General features: G+C 35.4%; 2 protein-coding genes across 25 annotated transcripts; both read right to left on the reverse strand.

The window, feature by feature from the left end:
* Positions 1 to 9,143: 9,143 nt before the first annotated feature.
* On the reverse strand, positions 9,144 to 13,653 carry LOC136226739 (peroxygenase-like). 24 transcript variants are annotated; one of them, XR_010687842.1, is made up of 9 exons: positions 13,220 to 13,640; positions 11,221 to 11,704; positions 11,003 to 11,106; positions 10,529 to 10,604; positions 10,267 to 10,340; positions 10,014 to 10,163; positions 9,863 to 9,878; positions 9,683 to 9,725; positions 9,144 to 9,469 (listed from the first exon to the last, which is right to left on the reverse strand). XR_010687842.1 is itself a non-coding variant. In XM_066015383.1 (8 exons), the coding sequence occupies exons 5-8, from the start codon at positions 10,322 to 10,324 to the stop codon at positions 9,726 to 9,728; spliced, it is 279 nt and encodes a 92-aa protein (XP_065871455.1). In that variant the 5' UTR covers positions 10,325 to 10,340; positions 10,529 to 10,604; positions 11,003 to 11,037; positions 11,221 to 11,704; positions 13,220 to 13,653; the 3' UTR covers positions 9,144 to 9,725. The 24 variants fall into 24 exon arrangements, 9 of the variants coding, with proteins under 9 accessions (XP_065871455.1, XP_065871450.1, XP_065871451.1 ...); XR_010687838.1 differs by having other exon boundaries at positions 9,683 to 9,780; XR_010687843.1 differs by lacking the exon at positions 9,863 to 9,878.
* Positions 13,654 to 22,604: 8,951 nt separating this feature from the next.
* LOC136227640 (COP9 signalosome complex subunit 8) lies at positions 22,605 to 27,522 on the reverse strand. Its single transcript, XM_066016353.1, has 5 exons — positions 27,392 to 27,522; positions 27,149 to 27,228; positions 26,593 to 26,774; positions 23,232 to 23,339; positions 22,605 to 22,900 (listed from the first exon to the last, which is right to left on the reverse strand). Exons 1-5 carry the CDS (start codon positions 27,473 to 27,475, stop codon positions 22,761 to 22,763), a joined length of 594 nt encoding a protein of 197 aa, XP_065872425.1. The 5' UTR covers positions 27,476 to 27,522; the 3' UTR covers positions 22,605 to 22,760.
* Between the last annotated feature and the right edge of the window lie 461 nt (positions 27,523 to 27,983).

Here is a 27,983-nt window from a genome sequence, read left to right on the forward strand (position 1 = left end):
TTTTGCCAACATCAAAATGGGGGAGTTTGTTGAAAAACCTTTCCAACATGATTTTGATTTGACAAAATTATTTAAGTTAATCCATGATTAAGACAATTAAATTTAAGTGCTTTGATTTAATTGTACTAATGCGTTTGTTCAATGTTGAGTATAAGAATATTTATAAGAATAGGAATCAAATTAAGACAGAACATAGTCAGCATAACAACATAGCACGGGCTGAGTAAAGAATGACTCAGTACGAAAGAAGGAAAGTCTTCTTCAGGACTGAAGCTTACAGAACGAAGCTGACCATAGAAGCTGAGTGAAAAGAAATTCAGCATAAAAGAAGAGAAGTCTTCTTCGGAACTATATCTTGCAGAACGAAGCTGACCGTGGAAGCTGAGTGAAAGGCAACTCAGTATCGGAATTGGCAACAATCAAAGACAACGGCTATCAAAGTCATGCTGAATGATCTTAAGGACAACACCAATGATCCGTTTGCTATAAGACAAGATCCGACAGTGATCTGCACCAATTCAGAAGCTTTGGAATCATGCGTGGATACAATTTCGAGACGCATGGGTCAACTGTCTGTTAGCTAAAAGACGAAACTCGCACAAGAAGACAAACCTGCGAGAAGAAGACAAGCCTGGCGCCTGCCGAATTCAGACAACAGGATTGGCCTGCAAATCTGAAGCTGACCAGAACATGTCGTAAAAGAAAGCCGTTTGAATCCAACGGAAAATTCCGGATTCAAATCATTTTATCTTCAGATTTCATCTATAAAAGGACAAGTACACTTCTTGGATCCTTTGCCGAAATACAAGAGAAAAAGAACATACATACAAAGCACATCAAAATAAGAAAAAGATCTTACACCAAATTTCTATCTCTGTGTAAAAGCTAGTTTGATTCTGTAATCATCTAAAGTGTTCTTTGTGTGAAAAAGAACAAGTTTGTATCAATTGTAAAATTGAGAGAGTTGTGCTGAGTACTCGGTTTTAAGTACTCAGTGGTAGAGAAATCTAGGTGTTCGGTTAAAGCACTTAGTAGGAGTTGAATAGACGAATAGAGGAAGGTACTCTTGCATATTCAACTACCTTGTAAACGGTTTGTGCTCTACCTTTAAAGAGCTCAGTAGTGGATTGAAAAAAGCCTGGAGGGATTCTAGGGACTGGACGTAGGCGGAGAGGCCGAACCAGGATAAGTCGTGCTGAGTAATTTCTAACTCTCTCTCAATATATATTTGTATGTGTTGCTTGCTATATTTACTGAGTATATAAATTGTTTAAACTGACACTGAGTAAATCAGAGTGCTGAGTTGGAAGCTGACCACAAAAGTGTCATTTCCCAACTCGCAAGTAAAACAGCTCTAGTCAGTATCTGACTAAAGCCGTCTTAGGACTCACTCGGCCGTGCTGACCAAAACTGAGTTGTGAAACTCAAAGAATTATACTAAGTCAGCATAATTAAAACGAAAAAGTTATATTAGTTCCTAACCCCCCCTTAGAACTAATCACACGGGACCAACAGTAATTTCTCCATGAAAGACTTGGGAGAAGCAGCCTACATCTTAGGGATTAAGATCTATCGGGATAGATCAAAGAGACTACTCGGGCTATCCTAGTCTACATATATTGACAAAGTCCTAAAGTGTTTTGACATGCATGAATCGAAAAGAGACAACTTACCAATGGTCCATGGTGTCAAGTTATCAAATGGTCAATGTCCTAAAATGGACAGTGACAAGAATCGCATGGCTGTAATTCCTTACTCCAGCGCAGTTGGTTCGATCATGTATGCTATGCTTTGCACTAGACCTGATGTGGCGTTCGCATTGAGTATGACGAGCCGATATCAAGGGAATCCAGGATTTGATCACTGGATTGCTGTCAAGAACATTCTTAAGTATCTTAGAAGAACTAAAGACATGTTCCTCGTATATGGACAAGGAGAATTGAAAATTGAAGGATATTCAGATGCTAGTCATCTGACTAATGAAAATGATTATAGATCCCAATCAGGATACCAGTTTATCCTGAATGGAGGTTCAGTTAGTTGGAAGAGTTCCAAGCAAGGAAGTGTTGCGTTCTCGTCAACTGAATCAGAGTACATCGCAGCTGCAGAAGCAGCAAAGGAGGCTGTTTAGTTTAGGAAGTTCATAACAGAACTAGGAGTGGTACCTGACATTGTGAATCCCATTACTCTGTACTGTGATAACAATGGAGCCATTGCACAAGCAAAGGAACCACGGTCTTATAATGCATCCAAACATTATCTCAAGCGATATCATCTCATTAGGGAGATCATAGCCAGGGGAGATGTGAGAATAGAAAAGGTGCCCATAGAGGACAACGTTGCGGATCCGTTGACCAAGCCATTACCACAAAGAGCTCACGATAGACATCTTAGTTCTTCTGGTATTAGTTTCAGGAACAATTGGCTTTAGTCCAAGTGGGAGAATGTTGGAGTTTAGTGTCCAAAAGACAATTGTTTTAGGATATTAATATTAATGAATAAATTCTTTATTTGATCATTTGTTTAATCAGATATATAGCATTAAAATGTAACTATATATAAAGGCACAAATCTTTCATAAAGAAAGTAACCCTAAGTTTATTTAAGTAGTTATAAAGTGTTCATACAAGCATGAAGTGAGACTGTACTTTATAATAGAACCAATAGACTTAAAGTAAATCCAAGTCAAGTAATATGTTATAGGGGTTGGCATATTACTGTTGAGACTTGCATGTAACAGTGTTTTCTGTCGAGACAGAAAGCTGATCTCACAAGCTTTAGATATTCAGATATCTAGACAGTTACATGGATCCGGTGAAGGAGTTCATTAGGATTGGGACCCGTCTTGAGATAACAGAATGGATTGATTTATCTAATGTGTCAACTGTTCATCTCATTGGTATTAGTAGGTATAACTAATCCTCAGACTCAAACATTCGTTAATTAGTGATTCTGGATTATGAGATCTGATACTTTGATTCTGTGCGAGCACGATCCAATAGGTGAGAGCCTAGGGTGTGTGAGAGCAGGGTTGGGTATCACACAAAGTAATTGCAGAATAGTTAAAGTCAGATTGAGCATTCTTCACTCCCGATAAGTGGGAGATATATCCAAATGGCCGCTTGTGGTGAATTGACTGAAATCCTTTGCAAGATGATACAGTTAAGAGTAGAAATGAACATTTCACTTAACTTATCTTTTCAGAGTGAATTCAACTTGTACAAGTAAAACCGGACTCTTCGTTATATGTAACCTTGACACATTCCATGGTTATAAGGAATTGACCGACAAGATATAGTTGATGAAGGATCGTATTATACTGTACCTAATACAGAAAGATTAACGTCAGTTATCAACCTGACTTCTTAATTGCTCTGGGGGAATATCATAGGTTCTGCTAGTAACAGCTCGCGACGGTATTCCGTTATATATATGTTGGAATTAATCATGATGAATAATTTCAAAGGATATATACGGCTAGTGGCAATAAAGAACCTAATGGGTCGCATATGGGACTTGGAATCGGAGGACGAAAATGTAAATTAGTGAGACATAGTGCATGGGCTGAAATTTATATATTAAATAGGGATATTAATTTGATTTAATAATTATAATTAGATTATGGTTATAAATTAAATTAAAGGATTATCTGATAATATTAATTAGAAGTTTTTATGTGATTGAAACTCTAATTAATTATCCCTAACAATAATTAAATAATTAATTTGATTAATAATAATTATCTAGATATAATTAATTATTGTTTAAATAATATTAAAGTGTTTATTTAATTATCTAATTAGTAATCCTATTCTGAATAAGATTCTGATTATTTAATTACCTAACACAACTGGGATTAGGGTTTAGAGAAGTCTATAAATAGACTCCCTAACCCATGAATTTCGACCAACACAATTAGAAAGGAGGAGGAACCGTTCCGTCTTCGTCTCGGCTAATTTACATTATTTTTTACTCTCTCTTTGATCTCGTATCGATTTCTGTTAGAGGCAATCATTGCGATTGCTATTATTAAGGTTGATTACTGATTAGTTATTCTTTCTGTGTTGTTTCTTTTGTTGTTCGTGATACACGGATTAAGAGTTGTGGGCACTTCGTTTGCAACTGTAGATAGTTCTTCAGAAAAGGTATTTCATTCTACCCCTCTTTATATGAAATAACAATTAACAGATCTTGGAAAAAGGGAAATAGATAAAATTGATAAAATTTTATTATTCCGCTACGCCTAGGCTTGTCTATTTTCCTTCAAAACTTGCATTGACTGATTACTAATTGGTCAAATGTACTAAAATATTGGGTCACCTTTACTTGATGTGTATTTTTGGAGAAAATGAAATCTAGGAACCAAAGTGTGAATTAGGGTAAAGTTCAGGTACCATCAGTGTAATTTACTAGTCAAACTCGTATTGACTGGCCACTGACCGGTAAAATATACTAAATTATCCGGTCATTGTTACTTCAAGTATATTTTTAAGACAAAATGTAATCTAGATATCAAAATGTGAACTAGGGTAAAGTTCAGGTATTTGTGTAATTTACTCTAAGAAATGACTTAGAAAGCAGAGTGAAGTCAACTAATTGCGTACCTTATGCCTTTTTAGGAATGACTATTTCTAAATGTAAATGAAAGGTACCTACTAATGATTAGTTCTCCACGTGTCAATGTTCGGTTGACTCATATTCCATATGATTTTGTGTCTGTCTCCTATATCGTAAACCACGATGCTTTTTAGGTATTAGGAGTGTATATTTGGGATCCGGCCATGTGAATGGGACACGTGTCCTAGCGGTTATGCTTTTCACATAAGGCACCTCATTGGTTCACGTGTCCATCTTCTTATAACTCTTTTTAGTATGATATCATATGTCCCCCTGTTTAGAGTTCGCTACTCGAAGCTCTTTAGGGCTTCAGCTTGAATTATCCGCATACTTAAGGATGGGCCCAATTTTATTGTTTGGAGGCCCACCTCCTGCCACTTGTAGCCAGTTTCTCTTCCCTAGTATTCTCAGCGATAGGAATGGCCGATTTGTGGGAAGTTTCTGGTCTAAACTATTCAGGCTTCTAGTGTCAAACCTAGACATGTCCACTAGCTACCATCCACAGACTGATGGCCAAACAGAAAGATTCAATAGCATGTTGGAAAAGTACGTCTGCCACTTTATCAATGTCAGTCAACGAAATTGGACTCCCATATTAGATGTGGCATAATTTTGTTTTAATAGCTAAAAAAGTTTTGCTACTAATAGAACACCTTATAAAATTGTTACATGTCAATAGCCGTTGGTGCCTCATTCGATTGACATGCCATATAATGGAAAATCCAAAAGCATACATTTTCATAAAAAAGTGGAAACAAAATGAGGACATTGATAAAGCGACTTGGAGAAAGCATCAAAGAGAATGAAGAAATGGGTAGATACGAGTCGTCGTCCTTAAGACTTCCAAGTTGTAGACCTAGTAATGGTGAAACTACTTGCAAAACAACTTTGATTTCTACGTAACATAGATATAAGATTGGTGAGAAAGTACGGGGGACCACTTCCAACTGAGGCAAATGTGGGACTAATGTCTTACAAACTAGAACTACCACATGGATGTTAGTCCATCCCATTTTCTATATGTCAGCAACTTGAAGTAGTGCAGCCTAGATATAACAGATGATCAATGCAACAACTCTACAAGACCTCCAATCACAAAGAAAGCACCAACCAATAAAGAAGTTGAAGAAATACTAACGGAAAAAACAACATCAACATTGCGATGCTCTTATAAAGAGTACCTTGTCAAGTGGAGATCCCAAGGAGAAGAAAAAACCAGCTGGGAGAAAGCCATAGATCTAAAGCCTTTTGAGACCAAGATTGAAGACTTCATCAAGCCTGTTCAATGAGGACATTGAACCTTTGAGTGAGGGAGTGTAAGGGGGGATAATTCTTATAATCATATTATGTAATGGGGGGGAGTGACTATAGTATTGTATGAAACATTATAATGGTCGTTGCCTCTAGACCTCGACTTGGTATAAGAAAACTATAGAGGGGTGACTTGTTACTTTTAAACTTGTCAATAGGTTTACTTGTGTTCTACCATCTTTAGTAGTTTCCCCCTACTACTATGAGATGGGACCTCTTGGATGTATCCTTGTTGTTTATATATTAATGAGATCACCCGCGTGTTATTCACCCATGCGTCCTTTATGCGTTGCCTATAATTGTATGTGGATATGATGGCTGGCTATATGATTGTACTGTAGGTGTGCTATGATATATGGCTTAAATATATATAACCTATAAGTGTTATTGTACATAAGATGAGTTATTTCTCTTGGTGGCTTACTTGTAGAGGCTTACACAGGTCCATTCATCACACGTAACAGTTTATTTCCAGCATGGTTTTCACGTTACTATTCTAGTAATCTTTTCTGTCTAAAATGATTTTATTGAGACCTTTGTGGAACTTACCCTATACTTCAATGACATCGATGCAATTTACCCTGAATCAAATTCATGGTATCTAAAAGAACTAAAAATTAGACCTAAAATATAATTTTGGCAAAAACATATTTAAGCAATTGATCAATCTGACTTTTACTGATTAATGTCTAATCGTTTAAATGAATACATTAAACCTTTGATCAATCAATTATGAATATATTAAACCCCTAATCTCTTAAAAATATATTAAGCCATCAATCAATTATTTTTTGAACGCATTAAGTTATTCTTGGATGACTCAATTATGTTTATGATCGAAACTTTGTTTATTGCACGTGAAACTACAAACACGTTCTTGTATATTTAATGTAAAACAATTAAATTAAATGAGTTTGGTTGTTTTACTTTTAGGAGGTTTGGAAAGTTAGCTTGGGAGTTGATGTAGTGAGGTTATAGGAGGTTGACATGTCAATATTGTTAGAGAATATTATATGTCGTGACAGATTAATGTGTTAACTATATACATAAATTGGATGTTCAACATGAAATTAACGTGTGAAAAAATAATTAACCAAGAGCTTAATATTCATTTAAAAGGTAAAAGTTTTAATCAATAATATTTATAATTGATCAGAGGTAAATTAATATAATCAGTTTGAAGGATAAGGTACAAATTTAGTTCTATGATTGAGGGAGAGCGAAATTAACCTCAACATACAAAATAATATACTATTAAGTCTAATGTTTACCAATCAATGCAATTTCGTCACTCCCATTTCTCTCGCCTTCTATCTCTTTCTCTCAAGTCCTCTAAATCTACGATCTACAGTGAAAACCTAGTCTCCGAAACCTTAGTGCCAATTCTTTTTCCTCTGATGAGCCCTATTGTATCGTGGAGAATAATAGAGTTTAAGGGTTTATAAAATATTGTTTGTATTGATTCATTATAATTACAACATGTATGTATAACATACAAGAAAGAGAGTCCTACTCAAACTATTCAAATTGTAAGGACATGTTTGGTTCATGGAATAAATGAGGAATATTATATCTATTCCTAGAGAATCTTTATTCCACTACTTTAATTTTTTTTTCCCTAGAATAACTATTTATAGAATTTGTATTCCACAATTGATGGAATAAAGAGTCATTAACTTAAACTAGGAATATCTATTCCATAACTAATATCTTTTTTTCAATTCTAAAATTACCCCTCATATCTATTATTTTTTTTTTGTTTCACAACTCACATGAAAAACAGTAAAAAGATGAAAAATGAAAACAAAAATATAAAAATGTAAAAAACGGAAAAAATGCAAAAATCGGTAAAAGAAGAAAAGCGCAAAAACATGAAAACGGAAAAACCAAAAAAGACGAAAATAGTAAATACAAGAAAAATGGTAAAAAGGAAAAATGTAATAAATTGAAAAAACATGAAGATTTGATGGTAATAATTAAAATTCACATTTCACGTGTTCACATTTTTCCATTATTTGCATTTTTTTTTGTGTTTTTACCGTTTTCACATTTTTTTTGTGTTTTAATTGTTTTCATGTTTTTTACTTTTTCCACATTTTTTCATTTTTTCCGTTTTTACCATTTTCATGTTTTTTCTTAAATAATTTATATTAAATATTTGAATAATTAATGGTAATAATTAAAATTTTAAAATAAATAAAAAATTACACCGAAAAATAAAGTTGTCTTTTGAAATACAAAACTAGATATTCCATCTTATTCTATTCCATAAAAAATAGTTGTTTCTAAAAAAATATTTATTCTATTCTATCTCATATATTCCTTAGTAATACATATTATATTCCATTTCATGAACCAAACAACACCTAAGTGATTAAGATATGAATAAATCATAGAAAAATGAGGATTCAGGTTGGAGACGATAAAGATAAGAGCTAAGCAAGATAATTATCTAATATCAAATAATATGCTAACACTGCCAATGCCAAAAACACATTGTGAGACGAGACCGACGTAAAGGAAGGTGTGTACTGATAACAAATTTGTCAAAATATCGACCACTTGACCATCAGTCGAAATAAAATGAACATGAATATTAGATGTATTTTTGCACCATATCGAGATATTTTTTTTCTTTTTGTACCATCGGCTTGATATGAGGATCTATGTTAATTTTAGGGATGTAAACGGGGCGGGGCGGGGATTTGGTTTCCCATCCCCGTCCCTGTCCCCTCCAATTAACACTACAAGAAAAAAACAGTTTACCAACGACTTCATGTCGTTGGTATTTAGCATTTTTTTCGTCAGTAAAAGTCATTACCGACGACTTACCGTCCAAACAGGCGTTCAAGGCAATTCCTCCGTTGGTAAAAAAATTACCATCGACAAAGCCATTGTCATTGGCATTTACGACGACAATGTCGTCGGTAACTTCTATGAAAAGAATCTAAGAATTTGATACTTCTCACATTTACTAATGCCTACTGCCATTTGTAAGTCGTCGGTAACCTGAAATCGTCGGTAAGTCATCAGTAAAGTTTAACCATAATATGGTACCAATAAATTGGCGCTTAGTCAGTACGTCGTTGGTAATTTTTGAGGCTATATTTTGGCATGAAATTATTGTCATTGGTAATATCATTGGCAATTATATAAATATTAGATATTATATTTTTGGCACAAAATATAATCATCAATATGTCACTAGAAATGTATAAATTTTGAAAATATAATCGCCGAATATGTCATTGATAATGTATATATGCCGAATACATACAAGGCAACAACACAGATGAAAAAGTCTTTTACATTCACATTTCCATCTTAAACTTAGATAAACAAAAACAAAAGAGACTTGCACATTCCTCAAATTCAGGGGATATGTTATGTTCAGCAACAATTATACAAAGTGTCAAAAGAGACTTCAACCATGGTCTAATGCTTGGGTTTGGAGGTGCTGCCCAGATTGGCTGCCCACCAGCATTGAGTCGGGTTTCACGTTATGTCAAAGTGTCAACAGCGGTACACATTTTCTTCCCTCCTGTGAAGAAAATGAACAATAGTTTCAGTGACCACCCAGAGATTCAATTCAAAATACCACATCTAAAAAAGAGGACTAAGTAGTTGAAGAAAAGTTTAGCTACTACCCTGAACTTGGAAGCAGAAAAGTTTATAAGATGTCCAACTAGACAAGCATATTGCACAGATTGTCTATATAAATCGTAATGTCGTGTCAGACTAGTGGGTGAATTACCATCCTTCGGTGTCATAGACTCCAGTATCATTGCCATGTTTGCCTAAATGCATGTTGAGTATGTAGATGAGCAAAAGGAGGCAAGGAAAACGCTCCAGCTACATCTCGACAAAAATAATTAAGAAACACAACCAAAAGAAACATAATATTTCCATTAAAACAAATTAAGAAGTTACTTACAGATTCGGTAGGAATACTGAAAAAAAAACATGGAAAGCAATTGCCAGAATAAGAGCCACAATTACATTAAAACCAAGTTGACGACATCCTATAATATAACTTATTTAGAATTTAATTACTTTATTCAAGTTCTATAATAAAAAAAATATACCTTTAAAGGTCTCCCAAGGGTAAACAATTCCATTGTTATCTTGATCGAAAAAGGCGACATGCTGTTGAAGAACACTTATATCATTATGGTCATGGCCTTGAATTCCATTTGGATGTTCTATAACAGGAGCTATCAACGCTCTTGCCAAATCTGTTTTACTCGTCAAATTAATTCTTAAACCTAAACTTGTAAATATGATGAAATAATGAATGAAATAGTTTAATAGAAATGGAAATTATGTTAGAAAACTTACAGGGCTTAGGCAAGGTTGTTTCCAAATAATCAGAAATCGGCCATTGAATCCTCTCCATCTTCCACTCACCTTCTCTGAATCATCAAAACCCCTTATTATTATGATTTACTTTTTAATTTAAAAAAATTATTTCAGGATTCACAGGCATATAATAGGTGTGATGTTCATTTAATGCATGCAAGATTGAATACTTTATAATTCGCGATGAAATTTTAATAGGACAGCAGCAACTACTTTCATCAGTTCAAGGCAGAGAACTCACCAGATACCTCAGCAGTTGCGTGTCTCTTGTTTGTGGGAATTGGCACGCCGGCATGGGTATAAGCGTCACACATCACCTGTTAAAAATTTATGATTGCTCAGTTAAGGAATTCTAGAACTAACAAGCGGCATTCAGTTAGCCCACTGAGCACTGAATCATGATCTTCAAAAAGTATGATTTCTAACAATGAGTGGAATTATTAAAAGAAATGAATCTAGTTGTTTCATAATTACAACTAAGTGGTTTTGAAAACTCTGGGTTCTATCTTGTATGGTTTAACATAATGACTAGGTTTTAACCTAGTTTTTGTGTCAGACATGTCAATATAAGGGTAAGATTCCCCGTACCTCATAATTTCAATATCAAGCAAATAATCAAGAATTTAGATATTAATAGCAAACATAGTCCTAGAATTGCAGAGATATTAAAATCAGAATCATGTCAACTTCAGTTTTAGGGGGAACTGACAATTACCTGATGCTTCAAGGTAGCTAAGATTTTTGTATGCACTGGAGATTGTGGAATATCACCATTTGAAGAGGGAACACCAATGAGGCCATATAAGATAACTTGGTCAGCTAAAATACACAATCAAAAATGAAAAAGAAATTTTAATTTTTAAAAACAAAATGAAAACTTAATTTCCAGGCAATGGACACCAAATAAATGTTTGCGTTTTACAGGGATTTTACCTTGCAAGTGAATGAATTTCCTTTTGTAAGTGAGAATTGAAATCTCACTTTTGACAATCCCCATTCCTTACTGAGCTCCTTTTGATCATTAGAGTGAATGACCCATGGAAAAAAGCAGTCCAAGGAAGTGAGACCTTGACCTTGAATAGGTCTTCAGCCTATCCCTTACACGCAGTAGCTATCCACACATTCAAATGTACAGACCTTTTGGTTATCACTTGGCGTGAAAGTATTCACTAGACAGGTCATAGGCCTTCTGGATTAACTCTACACAGTCCCCAGCCTTTTCCATCATCCAATAACATATTACGTCTGCACCATAGCAGCCACATGATCATAGCGATCAAGTTGCTGTCATTCAATGTACAGACTGGAATATATGATCAATCCATTCCAGCATAGAGACAGAGATCAAGTTTTTGAAAAGGTTTACCAAGTATGCGACTTCCATTCCTGGTCTTCCGAGCAAGTCCAGATCTGGGACCTACACCAACAAGATAAAAACACCCAAAATTGTATCACAAAACATTAATAAGCATTATAAATCAAATTCATGAAGAAATTGAAGGAAAAACACAATCGTTCTCATTCAAAGAAAGCCCATCAACCCAAACAAGAATCTGAAATGACACTTGCCTAATATAGATGTTATAGATCAATGGATACAGAAAAATGGAACCATGTAAGCTGCATCATTCTATTTAAATGTATATGCATGTAGTACCATAATAAAAATAATGGTAATGTTCAGTATATCCTAAATTGAGTTCGGTTATTAAAATTCCAGAATGGAAAACTTCATGTAAAATAATTTTCACTTTAAAATTCTAATTTTATAATGACAATTCAAACCAACTCTATTAGCCACTGACCAGGTAAAGATTAGCCCATAGAAATAAAGTACACACCAAGCTAAAGAGAAATTAAAATGTTTATAACTTCTCTAAATTGTCACTGACATTAATTTACATGAAATCTTTCAGCACTTTTTGTGTCTTTTATCATATAATCATTGGACAAGCATGATTAAAACTTTTGACTCAAATTGGTTGATGATAATAAAAAATGACTTCACTATAATTGATAACTCTAAGCCTTATCCCAAATTTCTGATACAATGTTTCATCCATTATAATCAAACACGATAAATTGTGTAAAGCTTTCAATTAATATCATCAGATTCACTACCAAAATCATTTAATTAGGAGTTCACATTCAATAGTACAATATAAGAAAAAACATTATAATCCATTTTCATATTAAAAAAAAAAGTCTAATGCCATTGAAATAATAGCTAACCTTGATAAAATTATCTTATGATTTATGACAAGGAGTTAATGTCAATTTTCCAATTGGCTCAATACAAAATAGAGAACAGCCATAGGATACAACACAGTTGCAGCGTAGCAACACTAGTCGTCTCTTTATTCTTTTTATATCTACAATCTTAATTTCCTGCAGTTTTCGTTTTCCTTATCCTCATCTGATCAGATTTAGCCATGCTAATCAGGTCGTCCCTGCATATGATAAAGCTCATGATCCTCTAGCATGCATCTACATTCTATTAGTAACAACTGCTGAAAATTTCACATAACAAAAAAGGATCAAGCCATTAAATATAATGAAAAAAAGGCAGCTCTATATCACAGCAAGAAAAAAAACTACGGCAAGTAAAAATCACAGCATCATAGAGCTATCAAATATGATATCCAGATGTGAGTACGAATATGAAAATAAGCTAAAATTTCTCTGTTATAATTGCTTTTAAGTAACAACAAAGGAAAGCTCAGATACTCTAGAATCGCTAATCAGCATAATAAAAGGTTAAAAAACCTGAGAGCAAAGAAAAATACAAGAAAACAGAGATTACAGTAAAAGAAGTTCTTAAAATCCTGTACCTCAATTTTCTATGGTGCCAAACAGAAGCGAAGAAGTAAATGGAAATACAGGGAATAAAAGTAAGAAAGCAGATCTCAATAAAGACAAAAAGTAAAGCTACCTGAGAAGCCCAAAGAGCAAAGCGGCGATATCTAAACGAGAAACAAAGTTGAGATGACCTAGCAAAATGTATCTACAGGATCCAAAACTCTATAATCATATAATCCGAATCCGAGAGCACTCAGAGCAGAATCCGAATCCCATCCAACACCACCCAAAATAAGTTTTAGAGAACTGATAACCAGAGAAATTGAGAAATTAATCAAACGACAGATGCTTGGTGTTTGCCCTAGGATGGATTTAGAAATTGGGGGAACTCATCTGTGCCGTGAGAGAGAGAGAGGGTTTTGGTTTGAGGGAAAGAGAGAGGGTAAAGGAGTAAATGGTAAAAAAATTAAGAGGGAAGTTTTTATGTAAAGAGGGAAGTGAAAAAATTAGAGGGAAAAGTAAAATAAAACAGAGAAAACTTTAGAAAATGAGTGGGAAAACAAAGTAATTTTTTCATGTCATTACTAAGTTGTTGGTATTTTTTAGAATTAAAAGTTAAAATAACCCTTAAACTTAGTTGCCAAGATAAATTTAGCTCAAATTTAAGTATATGGATTAGTTCAACAAAAAAAAACCCTTAAGTTGTTAATTTTGATAAATTAGTCTAAATTTTATAAAAAAAGTTGGTATCAAAATTAATTATACCTAGGTCAATTTGTCAAAAATTACAAATTTGAGGACTAAATTGATACCTAACTTTGATTTTGACTAAATTGATCATTCTTACCAAATTTAAAGACTATTTTAACCATTAATTTTATTTTTTTAATATAGTTTTGGAATTTTTGGAGCTATGTCGTTAGTATGTTCTCTCTAATACCAACGACATGGCATTGACACATACTGTCGTTAAAATTTCCAACGGCAAAAGTCGTTTGTAATATATGTCGTTGGTAAGTCATTTGCATTTTATAGGTATATTCGTTTATAATATTGGTAGAATGATTTTGTACGTAAGTCGTAGGTATGTCGTTGGTACTAACCACGACATATACGTCGTTGGTAAATTGTCATTGGTAAACTGTTATTTTCTTGTAGTGTAAACGGGGACAAAAACTGTTCCCGTCCCCGCCCCCACGGGGAAACCACGGGTACGGGGAATCCCCGTTTACCCATTTAATACAAAATTATCAATTATATTAAATTCTAAATCACCCAAAATTATTGTATAGAACTCACTCAGAGAGAATTCCATCATCTCAAGAATTAATTTGTTGGAAAATAACTTGATTTTTTATTGGTTAACAATAACCTTCAAATAAGAACCACAACCAGTTTATGAATTAATTACTGCAAAAATAGAGTTTTCAAGCAAAATCCAAAATGGAAACTAACTTTTGTAGGAACAATAAATAATAGGCCCATATAAACACATCAAAAACTTCATCACATCCCTGAAAATTATATGGTCCAATGGCAACATAGAAACATGAAATTTATAACATGGAATTTAGGGGAAAAAGATCTCCAGAGTTGGGGCTATACGGGTACGGGGATCCCCGTGGGGCGGGGATACCATTTCCCGTCCCCGCCCCGTACCCACCTACGGGGACCATATTGGTCCCCGTCCCCGTCCCCGCTAAAAAACGGGATGGGGAATCCCCGCCCCGTCGGGGCGGGGTCCCGACGGGTACGGATATTCCCCGCCCCAGTTGCATCCCTAGTTAGTTTGTGAGTGATGAGTTTAGGTTCTAGTCATTCAATATCCTTAGTTTTCGGGGAAAAGAGTTGATGATCTTTTCTCAATATGTGAGTGATCTCTTCTTCATCTTTCGTTCTAAGTTTTTGGCTATTCAGGAAATCGTCCCTCTCCCACACTCACAGGCTTCGAGCTGGGGGCTATTCTTCTTCCTTCTTTGGAATAGTTGCGTAAGCTTCTTGGATTGCCTATTTATAGACACTTCCACTCCTTTCTCTATTAGGATTTTAAAGGTGAAATGTTGCTTCTGATTCTGATAAGAATGGTCTACCCACTCTAATATTATAAATAAGAGTCATGTCCACTCTATCACTAAATTCACAACTCAAGTTAACACAACACAAGCACTCTCTAACTGTCTAATCCCACAACATGCATTTGTAGAGGATTTGGTCTTCAGCTTTCATATGACATATTTGAACTCTCATTGTCTATTAGGATTCTCTTCCATTCAAAGCATTTGTAATTAGAATTAAGAGATGAAAATGACTGGTTTAGAGAATCATACCATTTATAAAATGATCTCTTTACCCTTCAACATTTTACCCTCCTTAGTTGGATCTTGGGATTCTCGATCCGCATAAACTTTATTTTATTCCAACGAAAATCTCTTTATGCCTCTGGAATGGTAGTGTTCTGTTTTGAAAATAGAGTTGACCAACTCAAAATGATTTCTCAGATCTTGATACAGATGAAGCTGTGATTAACAAGGGGATTCGATGATCCAAGAGGAGCATGAAACCATCTCGTTATTTGGGGCCTGATTACATTAAATAGGAGTTACTAGTTAGGGTTAATTAGTTTTCCTTGTTTTTTTAGGATTAATTATGTTTACTTATATGTTTAGAATTAGACTTTTATTATCTATTTAGGATTAGGATTTTATTATCTATTTAGGATTAGATTTCCAATTCCTTTACCTAGTTAGATTACAATTATTTTTGCCCTATTTAAACCTTTGCTTTGTTAAACTTTAGATCATCAAAAATTGATCAATCTAATTTGCTATTCTCTAAAAGTTGAGAAAAGTTGGTGTTTAGTTTCCTTCCACCCAAAAGGATTCATCCTGATACTCCCTAGGGCGTATCAACTGGTGTTTTCATTATGTCTACTCCACGTACTACCGAATCCAAATTTCATGAACTACGCCTCGCCCTCGAACTATCCATCCAAAACACATTAGAACAAAGCCTCAAGGATCTCAAAGCCAAAATTTGACATTTCGAGAAACCACATGGCTCCTCCTCCTTCCAACATTCGCTCACATCTCGTATGGAACCTAAAGCCCCACGGTTCTCCGATATCGACCCCACCAGCTGGATTTTTAAGATCGAGGAATACTTCGACTTCTACGAAACTCCCCCCGATAACCGCGTTAAAATCATCGCACTCTACATGGACGGAATCGCCCTAGAATGGGTTCGGTGGATGAAAGCAAATTCCCTTTTCACCGGCTGGGCAGATTTATATGACAAAATACGATGCCGATTTGGCCCTTCTCAATTCGAAGACCCCCAAGGATGTCTATTCAAACTCATGCAAACTGGCACCTTAGACGACTTTATAGCACAATTCGAGAAATTAATGAACCAAGTTACCGAATTACCGAAGCACAACTGCTTTCGTGTTTTATCCTCGGCTTGAAACCCACACTGAGCAGAGAAGTCCGTATGGCTAAACCTGCCAATTTACTTGAGGCCATTGATCTCGCCAAAGAATACATCGATCGCGTAGATGAGCTCCGTTAAGAACACCTCAGTACTAACCGAACCAACTGGAAGCTTCAGCTTAACAGTAAACCATGGGTCACCAACACTGATCCCCCTAAGTCCAATCTGAGCAATGACAAAGACATCAAGCCAGTCCATACACTCTAAAGTCATCTTTACCCTTTCGAAAGCTGACATGGAAACAACAACAGGAACGTCGCTCCCAAGGACTCTGTTTTAACTGCGACGAACGTTTTTCACCAACCTATAAATGCAAAGGACGATTCCTAATGTTAATTGGTGACGACAACGATGAGGAACCCACACTTGACTCAAACCAAATTCCATACAACTTGGCCAAAGGCACCCAAGACCTGCTTCTTTCGGGGGATATTTCAAGCCTTCATTCATTGACAGGTCAGACAAATCCATGGTCACTTAAAATCCGAGGCAAGTAAAATGGCATGGAGGTCTCTATCCTCATCGATAGCGGCTCTACGCCCAATTTCATTCAACCCCAGATCGTCAATCAACTACATCTTCAAGGAACATCCATCACACTTTTTTACGTCTATGTGGGGAATGGCGATACACTCACATGCTCAAAATTATGCCCTTGTGTTCCCTTAAAAATCCAAGGAGTTGAATTTACACGGTTGATCTTCACGTGCTACCAATCAAAGGGCAAAATATCATTTTTGGTGTCCAATTGCTTCAACAATTAGGAAAGGTAACACACGACTATAGCCGTGTGTTGATGCGATTCACTTGGGAGGGGAAAACAGTTCAATTACAAGGGGATGGTCCAGAGGAGCCACAACACATCAGCTTTGCTCATCTTCAAGCACTTATGGGTTCTGATGAGGTGTCCCACATTTATGAGCTACACCACCTAGACCCTGCCCGAGATACATCTATTGACAATGACATTCTTACACTCCTACCAACCATCCCAACAGCAATGCATGGACTGCTGCGAGAATTCTAAGGATTATTCGCACCACCAGTCACACTTCCACCTAAACGCTGCAACGATCACCATATCCATCTTCTACCCAACACTAAACCGGTTAATGTCTGACCCTACCATTACCCCCACTTCCAAAAGAATGAAATGGAACGTCTCGTGACTGATATGCTTCGCCAAGGGTTAATACGACCATCTCAAAGCCTTTTTTCATCACATGTCTTATTAGTTAAAAAGAAGGACGACTCTTATTGCTTCTATGTTGATTATCGATCCTTGAACGCAGTTACTATCAAGGACAATTTTCCAATACCTACCATTGATGAGTTATTTGATGAATTGGGTCACACAACTATATTCACAAAACTCGATTTACGTGCCGGATTCCATCAGATCAGGGTTCACGAGAGGGATGTCTATAAAACGGCCTTTCGTACTCACGAGGGACACTACGAGTTCTTGGTCATGCCATTTGGTTTAACAAACGCCCCTTCCACATTCCAGGTTACTATGAACTTGTTGTTTGCCAAGTATCTATGCAAATTTGTGATAGTATTTTTTGATGACATACTGGTTTATAGTACCGACATTCAAGCACATACTTCTCACCTTAAACATGTATTTCAATGTCTGGAGGCTCACTCTTTTTTCCTTAAGTTTTCCAAATGTTTGTTTGGGAAAACAACCATCGATTACCTCGGTCATCTAGTATCGCAACAAGGAGTTTTAGCTGACCCAGAGAAAGTAGCAGCCATGGTCAATTGGCCGCGTCGAGCTACAGTTAAACAGTTATGAGGATTTTTGGGCTTAACAAGCTATTACCGACGATTCATTCGACATTATGCCACTATTACCGCTCCATTGACCGCCTTACTTAAAAAAGACTCTTTGAGTTGGGCAGAAACAGCCAAGCTAGTTTTTTAGCAACTCAAAACTGCCATGACTTCCACACCTGTACTCCATTTGCCTGACTTCAACCTTCCATTTATTGGGGAAACCGATGCATCAAAGACCGACATTGGTGCAGTCCTCATGCAAGAAACGCGACCCATTGCATACTATAGCAAAAAAATGGGACCTCGAATGCAAGGCAAACCGGCTTATGTATAAGAGCTATTCGCTGTCATGGAAGCAGTCTAAAAATGGCGACAATATCTACTCGGGTGCCACTTTATAATCCGAATAGATCAGAGGAGCCTAAAAGATCTATTCTGGCAAGTGATACAAACATCCGAGCAACAATTCTTTGTACGCGAACTTTTAGGCTTTGATTTCACTATCGAATATAAGCCAGGGGTTAGCAATCTGGCTATGGATGCCCTATCCCGAATAGAGGGAGACATTAGAGAAACCCATACGAAGGACAAACACATGACTCCTACAAATTTATTTCTCATTACCCAACCAATTTCGGATATCCTCATACAGATACGAGCCGAAAACCAGACATTACCAGATTTAGTGGCTCTTCATCAACAATTGGCAGGCGGGAAGTTGATTGCGCATCTGGAGCTCCGGAGTGGCATTATATTCCATAAACAACGCTTTTATTTAGGATCCGCTTCAGCACTTAAAACTCCATTATTGACTGAGTTTCACAACACACTGACATCGGGTCATGGGGGAATTAAACGGACGCTTATGCGTTTATCACAACTTTTCTATTGGCCTGGTATGGCTACTGACGTTAAGAACTATGTGGAAAATTGCACTATTTGTCAACAAATGAAATACTCGACCCAAGCCCCAGCCGGACTACTACAACCATTACCTATACCATCATATGTTTGGGAGGAGTTTACCATGGATTTCATAGTCGGGTTACCCATTTCCAAAGGCCACACTGTTATTATGGTAGTAGTCGATCGACTTACTAAATATGCTCATTTCGTACCTTTGCCCAAGCAATTCATCGCGGCATCAGTAACACACTTATTTATAGATTCTATTGTTAGACTCCATGGGATCCCGAGATCTATCGTTTCCGATCGTGACCCGGTATTTATGAGTACCTTCTGGAAAACGTTACACGAACTTAGTGGAACACAGTTGAAGCACAGTTCTTCTTACCATCCTCAGACTGACGGTCAAACAGAAGTCGTCAATCGGTGGTTAGAGCAATATTTACACACTTTGTGTGGTGACAAGCCCTCAGGATGGGTTTCAAGTTTAAGCTGGGCAGAATATAGTTATAACACACACTTTAATGACAACATTCAAATGACTCCTTTCAAGGCTCTATACGGATGAGAACATTCCGCCATCCCCGTATATGTTCCTGGCTCTTCCAAAGTTCCCACCCTTGATGAGGTATTAAGAGAGCGAGATAACTTGTTACGAACACTTAAGCAAAATCTGTCCGCATCTCAGAACCGCATGAAACAAAAGGCCGAACGAAAACGTTGTGAGGTTGAGTTTACCGTGGGAGACTGGGTATGGGTCAAATTACACCACTATCGACAACAATCAGTCACCCGTCGCCAATGCTTTAAACTCTCACCATGTTATTTTGGTCCATATCAAGTGCAAAAACGAGTGGGTGCAGTGGCTTATGAGCCTAAATTGCCGGATGAGTCACAGATTCATAATGTTTTCCATGTAGCCTTATTAAAAGAATTCAAAGGCACCCCTCCGGATACCATTCCACCTCTCGCTTCCTTCGACTCTGAAGTACCGGTTTCTACCCTTGTGGCCATTTGTGGAATGCGAACCGTTTCTCAGGAAGGAGTACCCGTACGACAAGTATTGATTCAATGGACTGGACGAACAGTCAATGATGCCGAATGGGAGGATTGAGACCATGTCCATACTGCTTTCCCTACTTACCACCTTGAGGACAAGGTGTTTTCTGATGCAGCGACGAATGATACAGACGAAGCTGCGATTAATAAGGGGATTCGACGATCCAAGAGAAGCGTGAAACTATCTCGTTATCTGGGGCCTGATTACATTAAATAGAAGTTACTAGTTAGGGTTAATTAGTTTTCCTTGTTTTTTAGGATTAATTATGTTTATTTATATGTTTAGGAATAGACTGTTATTATCTATTTAGGATTAGATTTCCAATTCTGTTTAGGATTAGGCTTTTATTATCTATTTATAATTAGATTTCCAATTCCTTTACCTAGTTAGATTACAATTACTTTTGCCCTATTTAAACCTTTGCTTTGTTAAACTTTAGATCATCAAAAATTGATCAATCTAATTTGCTATTCTCTAAAAGTTGAGAAAAGTTGGTTGTTTAGTTTCCTTCCACCCAAAAGGATTCATCCTGATACTCCCTAGGGCTTATCAGATCCACACTCACAGTATCAATGATAGCGTAAGTGGAAAAGTCCTCCTAATGATACTGATGGCTTCCTAGAAGATTTAGTTATGTGTTCCTTTCGCGTTCCTGCAAGACAAAGGTACATACTAGACTAGTAGGATCCTAATGAGAAATTCTCCAACTCTCATACTAGTTCTAACCTAAATAAAATAATAAAACCACGACGTAAGAAGCAACAGAAGTCAAAGTGTACCTTTTTATTATATGAATGAGTGCAATTTTAAATAGGAACAAATTGAGGTTAGTTTATTTAGAAAAATCCTTAAAGATGAGTGAGTGTCACACAATCCTAATTAAAATAAGATTAGGAAAAAACGATGGAAAATGAAAGAGGAAGATCTAGTTAAGAGGAGATGCGAGTTTGTAATATTGAAATGAAAGGAGAGATATCTAAAATTGAAGAGAGAAGTGAAGGAAGGTAGAAGTTAATCCAAGTAGTACGGCGTCGTCGTATAAAAGTAGAAAAAATATCGAATTCAAAGTATAGCCTGAAACCCATATCCAAAACCTACAAGGACACGGTAATTATGTCTTTCTTTATATATAACAACAACATTCATCAAAATGACAAAAATGATATCAGACATGAAGATGAAGAAGAAGAAGAAGAATATGAGTTTCTCTGAGTGGGAATTGGACGTTGCGAAGAAGAAGAAGGATCAATCCAATCCAAAGAGAAGGAGAAGAATAAAGAGATTCAAACTAATGGATCAAATTTACAAGTCTACTCCATCCACTGCTACAAGACCAAGTCAGAAAAACTGCATTATTCTGTATGATTATATCTAACAAATTAACTATTTTTCCTATGTATCCTAAAAATAGACAGTAGAAAATGATCAAATTAATTCTAAACTCAAATTTGTTTTCACTTGGAAAATAAACTAAAAAATGGATTGATTTCATGAATATGATATGATATTTATTAAAATTCAAAACTGGTTGGACAATCCATGGCATCTCTCAACTCAACACATATATTGTCATTCCAAAATCAAGTATATACATTTCCAGTTTATTTTGTAATGTCAATTGCCCCAAGAGTTTCTCATCCAAATAATGAAATAATTAAGACAAATAAAAAATGGAAATTGAAATTACTACACCTAACTAAAATTATTTGTTATTGTTGTTAGTTATTTTTTTTTAGTAAATTATAAAGTCATTTTTCAATTATAATCAAACGTTTCTATTCTACTGTTTGAAATATAAAAAAATAACTGGGAAAATGAGAATTGAACGGACACTAAAATCCATTTAATTTAACAAATAATATCTGAAATTGACCCAAACACTTCAAAAATCTTTCAATTTAACAAATAATGTTTGAAATTGACCAAATTTGACAATGTTAAAAATAAAATTGCTCTTGGCTGCATTATTAAGAGGTAAAATTGCACAAACTTATGGACTAATAAATTATTTACCCTAGTAAAAATCAAGTTGTTGAAAAACAAATAAAGTTAAATATTTATATCGTGAAAAATAATTTTCTTTGAGAACATGTTTTTAATGAAACCCATTTTGTAAGAAAAATAAAATAAATATTAAGTATCATTTCTCTTGTAGTATAAAATATGAAATAGTTGTCCCTTATTAAAATGAGAATAATTTTATTTGGAAAGCATGTCCTAAACTGAATGTTATCACATGCATCAGCTGTTAAGAGAGATGGGCCACTTTTTGTGGAAAATATAAGAGAAAAGGCTCATTCTTCCTATAATTCATAATCTCTGAGGATTCATCAAGTCTGTCTTTGAAATATGCAAAGCCTAGGCTATTCAAAATCACATATATTTGTTATAAACAGGCTTGCTTTCTGCATTTTCAACATAGCCACTCACGGTATCATTAATGCTCAAGGTAGAACACATATTCTGTCAAACGCTGTAGTTTACTAGAGTCCAGTTTCTCTTCTGTCACAACTGCTTGCTTCTTCACACTTAGCGTTCGAGATGCCCGATCAACAATCCAACCTTGCTGTACTACATCTGCATATGTTAAACCAATTTCTCATTACTACTGCAAACGTAAACAACAATTGTTTTAGACATCACCAATAAAATATATCATTATATCCAAGGCTCCAATTCACACAAGATTTTATGTAATTTAGACATGTTAAAAGAAAATATATGTCTACTTTTACAAGTGCAAGCAAGTGTATGTGTGTCTATCATGAAGATCTAAAATAAACAAGTCTAGCAAGAAAATATAGGAGCCGGGAATCAATTATTTCCGGATGATTTTATAAGTGTTGCTATTATCTCAGATGCTTAATGGAACAAGTGCAGCATAGATAGAGGAGCAGCAAAATCTTACAATTTGAAGCATCCTCCTCGTTCATTCCCAGAAAAAGAGCCGTGTCATGAATGGTTATTGTGGAATAGGCAGATAGCAATAGCTGAAACATCCTCTTGGTGTAAAGTTCTGCACACAAAGAATGCCTGACAATGTTATGGTCCAATATCTGAGCGCCAAACAGCAAAATAGTTTATGTTTTGTAGAACAATGGGGATGGAAAGACGAATTTAATCTGGAAACAATGCATTGTGCCACAGCTTGTTTCATGTATTGCTGAGTGCTAAGTGTTATGCATTACCCCATATCTGCCCGAGCAAAGTGAGAAGCTACTTAAAAAATATATATATACTTTAACAAATACTCCCTCCATTCCATTATATAGGTCATTCTAGCAAATTAGTTTTTTCCCTAAATATAAGTCATTCTAGGATTCCAATGCTTATTGCCCAATAGTGACATGAGAGAGAATTATTTTTTGTATTGGTACATGTGTTTTTTAATATTTCAATGCTTATTGCCCAATAGTGACATGAGAGAGAATTTTTTTTAGTTAACCAATATATTTCTTAATTTGTGTGAAATACCCTAGAATGACTTATATAATGGAACGGAGGGAGTACAAAAGAAGCATCGAAGTTTCATACAATGAAACATAGAAGCATATAAACTACAATTTTCCAGTAGAATTCTTCTCCAATTAATCTTTCACCATTGTTAGTCTTCTTCTTTTCACTAAAAAACTGGTTTTATTTTCTCGAGAAAATTGTTCTCCAATTAATCATTCTTCCATCGTTAATCTTCTTTTTCTTACAAAAGCTGGTTTTTCTTATCTTATTTTCTAAGCCTCTCTCGGGCACCAGGGGCAGTCTTGAAGCTTGCAAGGTATTCTGCAGTGCAGTCTCTTTTCTTTTAAAGAGACTAATACATCTCTATTTTTCCCATAAAAGCTGTCCAGTGCTCCATATATTCTGCAATCTGCATCTTCTTGAATAGGTTTAATTTTTTTTCAGAAACCAAATATTTATTTTCAACTTTGTGCTTCCTTTCAGAAATAGCATTTAAAATTTCAAAGGAGCTAAAATATACCCAACGTGTGGCCTTTTTTGCCTAGCACCTTGGCTGAGGCCCTCCCCTAGGCACTGTCAGTGCCTCAACAGAGATGCCTCGCCCTACCTGGGCACCCAAGCCAGCACCTCTATTGTCTTTAACAATACTGCACATAGCACAGTTGGTTGCAGATCTAACTACTCGATAACAACCACGAGCTTGTAGAAACTAAAAGAAAAAATTCATTATCAAATGAAGGGGTCCTAGAAGTCTACATGCAAAGCACAAATATGAGCATAAATGAGGTGCCAAAAAATAAATCTAAGACCAAACTTTGAAAATATAAAACAATAAATTTTTTATATGAGGCTGTTCACTTGGTGAGGAAAAAGGGTGAGCAGAGAAGAAGACAGACAATAAACAAAAAGATTTTAAATAAATAAAAAATAAACAAGAGAAGCGAGTGAAGATGGTGTACTGATACAGGGCAAGCCAAAACAAAATCATATTTGGTTGTGCAGAAAAAATAAAAATTTACTAGAAGCTTCATATCTTCAGCCTTGAATAAGGAATTTCTCTCTTCAAACTTTTGTTCTTTTGAATTAATATACTTCTTTTTATAAGAAAAAGTCTAGGTAAGGGTAGGTTGCCAAAAAAAAAAAATGACAAGCCTCGATAAGGGTTTACAATGTTTTCACATCGCCTACCAAAGAGGGCTAAATTTTGATGGAGGGAGGAATTGAACCAAAAACCTCAGGGGTTCCAACTCTTATAACTCAGACCAACCCTCATTAGCTTTGAATAAATTTACTAGCATGCATGATATGCTCACATTCTTTATTTCATTGCTTCCTCTAGCAAGAAAAAGCTCTACTTGATCCTCTAACAGTCCAACCACGTAATTTCTCCATTCAAATCTATGGCTCATGGATATTTGCAGAAATAATTAGTTTCTGTCCGTTTTGGTGCACATGATGAACTCATCACAACTGTCTCAAAAAAAAAAAAATATATATTATATTCAAGTATACATCCATCAATTGATACTAAAAGTACATGCCTTCCAAAGATGGAGGAAATGAAAACACTTTGAACAAAGTGATAATGAATTTGAAATAGCAATGATTGGTGAATTTGAAATAGAAGTTCAGCTTTCTCCCAGAAGAGTATGATGCGGCATAGTGTAAGCATATATAAACATAAATAAGTAAACTATGTTGATCCTGAAAATTACGGTAGCATGCTCCTACCAAGAAGTGTCGACTCAACAAAATACCACTTGACATATTTCAAACAATCATTGGTTCACACAAGAATATGGATAATTGGGAAGAAACACTAGAAAAAATTATCTCTAACAAGTTACTAAATCAGAAAACATGAAAATAGAATTAAACTTACTAGAAAGCTCGTATAGAGAGAGAGAAAGCTAGGAAAATAATCCTGCCAGGGTTATAATTCCTACACCACGTCTATTAAATAAATTTGTAACTAGAATAGAATATAGTTCATTCCTAATTGAAACAAATAAATAAATGAACTAAGAAAAATATGCCAAGAAAATAGTCCCACAATAGTCCCATATTGATAATAGCATATGAAAGTCGGCCAAAACTTTAAGTTGATAATCCAAGTCAACTTGGCCGAATCATTGAAAACTTCCATAACTATTATTCTCTTGTGGCCATTTTCTAGTACGTGGTAAATGAAGAAGTTGAGCTGTTTTTGTCAAAGTAAGAACAACATTCCCATAGAGAGGAATTTATGCATTCAGGCTCTAGGAACAATTACATCTTAAACAGCAATTTCCTTACATTGCAAGAAAGATGTTTCCATTGTTCAAATCTAAGCTCCTAGTTCTAATGGGGCATCTTGATCAGTTGAGTTTGAAACTCTAAAAACGCCATCAGATTGCCTAAAGTCATGGTTCACTAGAGAACAAATTTGAAGATTCCATGCTCAGAGTTGAGGTAGCACATCCAGCTCTTTAACAAGAAACAAGTAGGCCCACACACTGGTTAGCTTTCCGCCTCATTGCCGACAATATCTTCATTACACTACTTAAGCTTTCAAGTTGATAAGTTCATCAACATATAGGCCATAGGTGAACACTAGAATGAAAAAGGAGGTGAATTGAGTGGTGGTAAGGTGGAGAGAAAGGCAAAAGGTCAAGGCATGAATTAGAAATTACAAAGTTGGATTTGAATATAAACATTAATTTGTTATATTAACATTCATGGAATCCAACACAGTGAACACTCAAAAACTGTTCAGCACCTAAAACTAAAAGAAAGTAGAATCAAATTGTTAGAGACAGACATGGAAAACTTGCCTGAGAATGCAGCAACAACCACCCCAGTTTCTTGACTCCAATCAAAACCATGAATTGCCTCATGTACACCAGCATAATCACGTGTCCACAATCTCTGACCAATCCTCCATGTTGCCACCACTTCTGGTTGGTTTTCTTTCACAGCTGAAGGTACTGATTTCCAGAGGAATCGAGCACTGTTACTGCATGATAATCACTCCGACATGTGAGACCCCTAACTGCACTAAAACCCTATAAAATAAAGTATACAGAAAATACAACACATTGGACTCCAACCTAAAATCCTCACTCTTCAAAACAACAAACAATTGCAAGAATAGTAATTAATTAGCAAAATATAAATTGCAAAAACTCCTTGGCAGTCTCCCTTCACATCAAGTAATTGAGGATAAACATCAAATTTCATAACCCTAATCCAGTATTTAATCACCGGCTAAAAGAGTGAGAGAAAGGGAGCCAGCAAGGAAGATTAAAAATACAAAATATGGAATTCACAGAAAATTTCGTAAACTAACAGGGAGAGAAAGTTAAAGTCTTAAAATTACTAATAACTTACATATCATTAACATAAATGTGGCCTAGAAGATGAATTGCATAAGGCCATTCGTCCTGAAACGGAACACCCTCTGCAGCGAACTGAGAAAAAAATTAGGGTTTCGATCAGCGACACAAATAACAAAAAGGGTAGAATAAAACCAAGGATTATCAAGCGACAAGTATCGCCGAGTTAGAAATCGATTGAGGATGAGGGGGAAAAAGGATAAAACAGAAGATAGGTAAGGTGAAAGAAAACAATTGCCTTGAGCATGAGTTGATCGCAGACATCAGAAATTTTATCGTACGATTTAGAGGCCAATGCTTCAGAGAGGGGAGTGAAATCCATGGTTGCTTTGCTATTGCTTACAGTTTTTGTACTGATAAAAGATGAAGTGTGCGAAGTTCTTTAGTTATGAAAAAGCTTACTTAAATTCCTTTCAAAAAAAAAAAAAAAAAAAAAAAAAGAATCTTAATTAAATTCCATTTAAGAAATAAATAATAAAATTATTTTATATTTAGATTAAATTCTGCTATCCTATTAGAAATTTTACTGTTTCAAACCAAAAATATGAAAAATGCCAAGAATGCAATTGATATTAGTTTGTGGAGCATAGATTTGCTTAATTAATAAAATTTACAATTCCTCCAAACAAAAAGATAAGGTGTGAGTAGCAATTTTAATCCTAATTATGGTTGTCAAAACCGGACTAGAAAAGATAAAGGGCCAAAGTTAAAGGTTCAATCGAGTTTCAATCGGTGATTAAAAAATCATGTGAAAATTATATTTAGAAAATGTATAAAAATAAATATTGTGATTTAGCCGATTTGTAAAATAGTCACGTGGTTTAAAAGTT

This window comes from Euphorbia lathyris, chromosome 4 (assembly GCF_963576675.1).
Source record: "Euphorbia lathyris chromosome 4, ddEupLath1.1, whole genome shotgun sequence".
Taxonomy (NCBI): domain Eukaryota; kingdom Viridiplantae; phylum Streptophyta; class Magnoliopsida; order Malpighiales; family Euphorbiaceae; genus Euphorbia; species Euphorbia lathyris.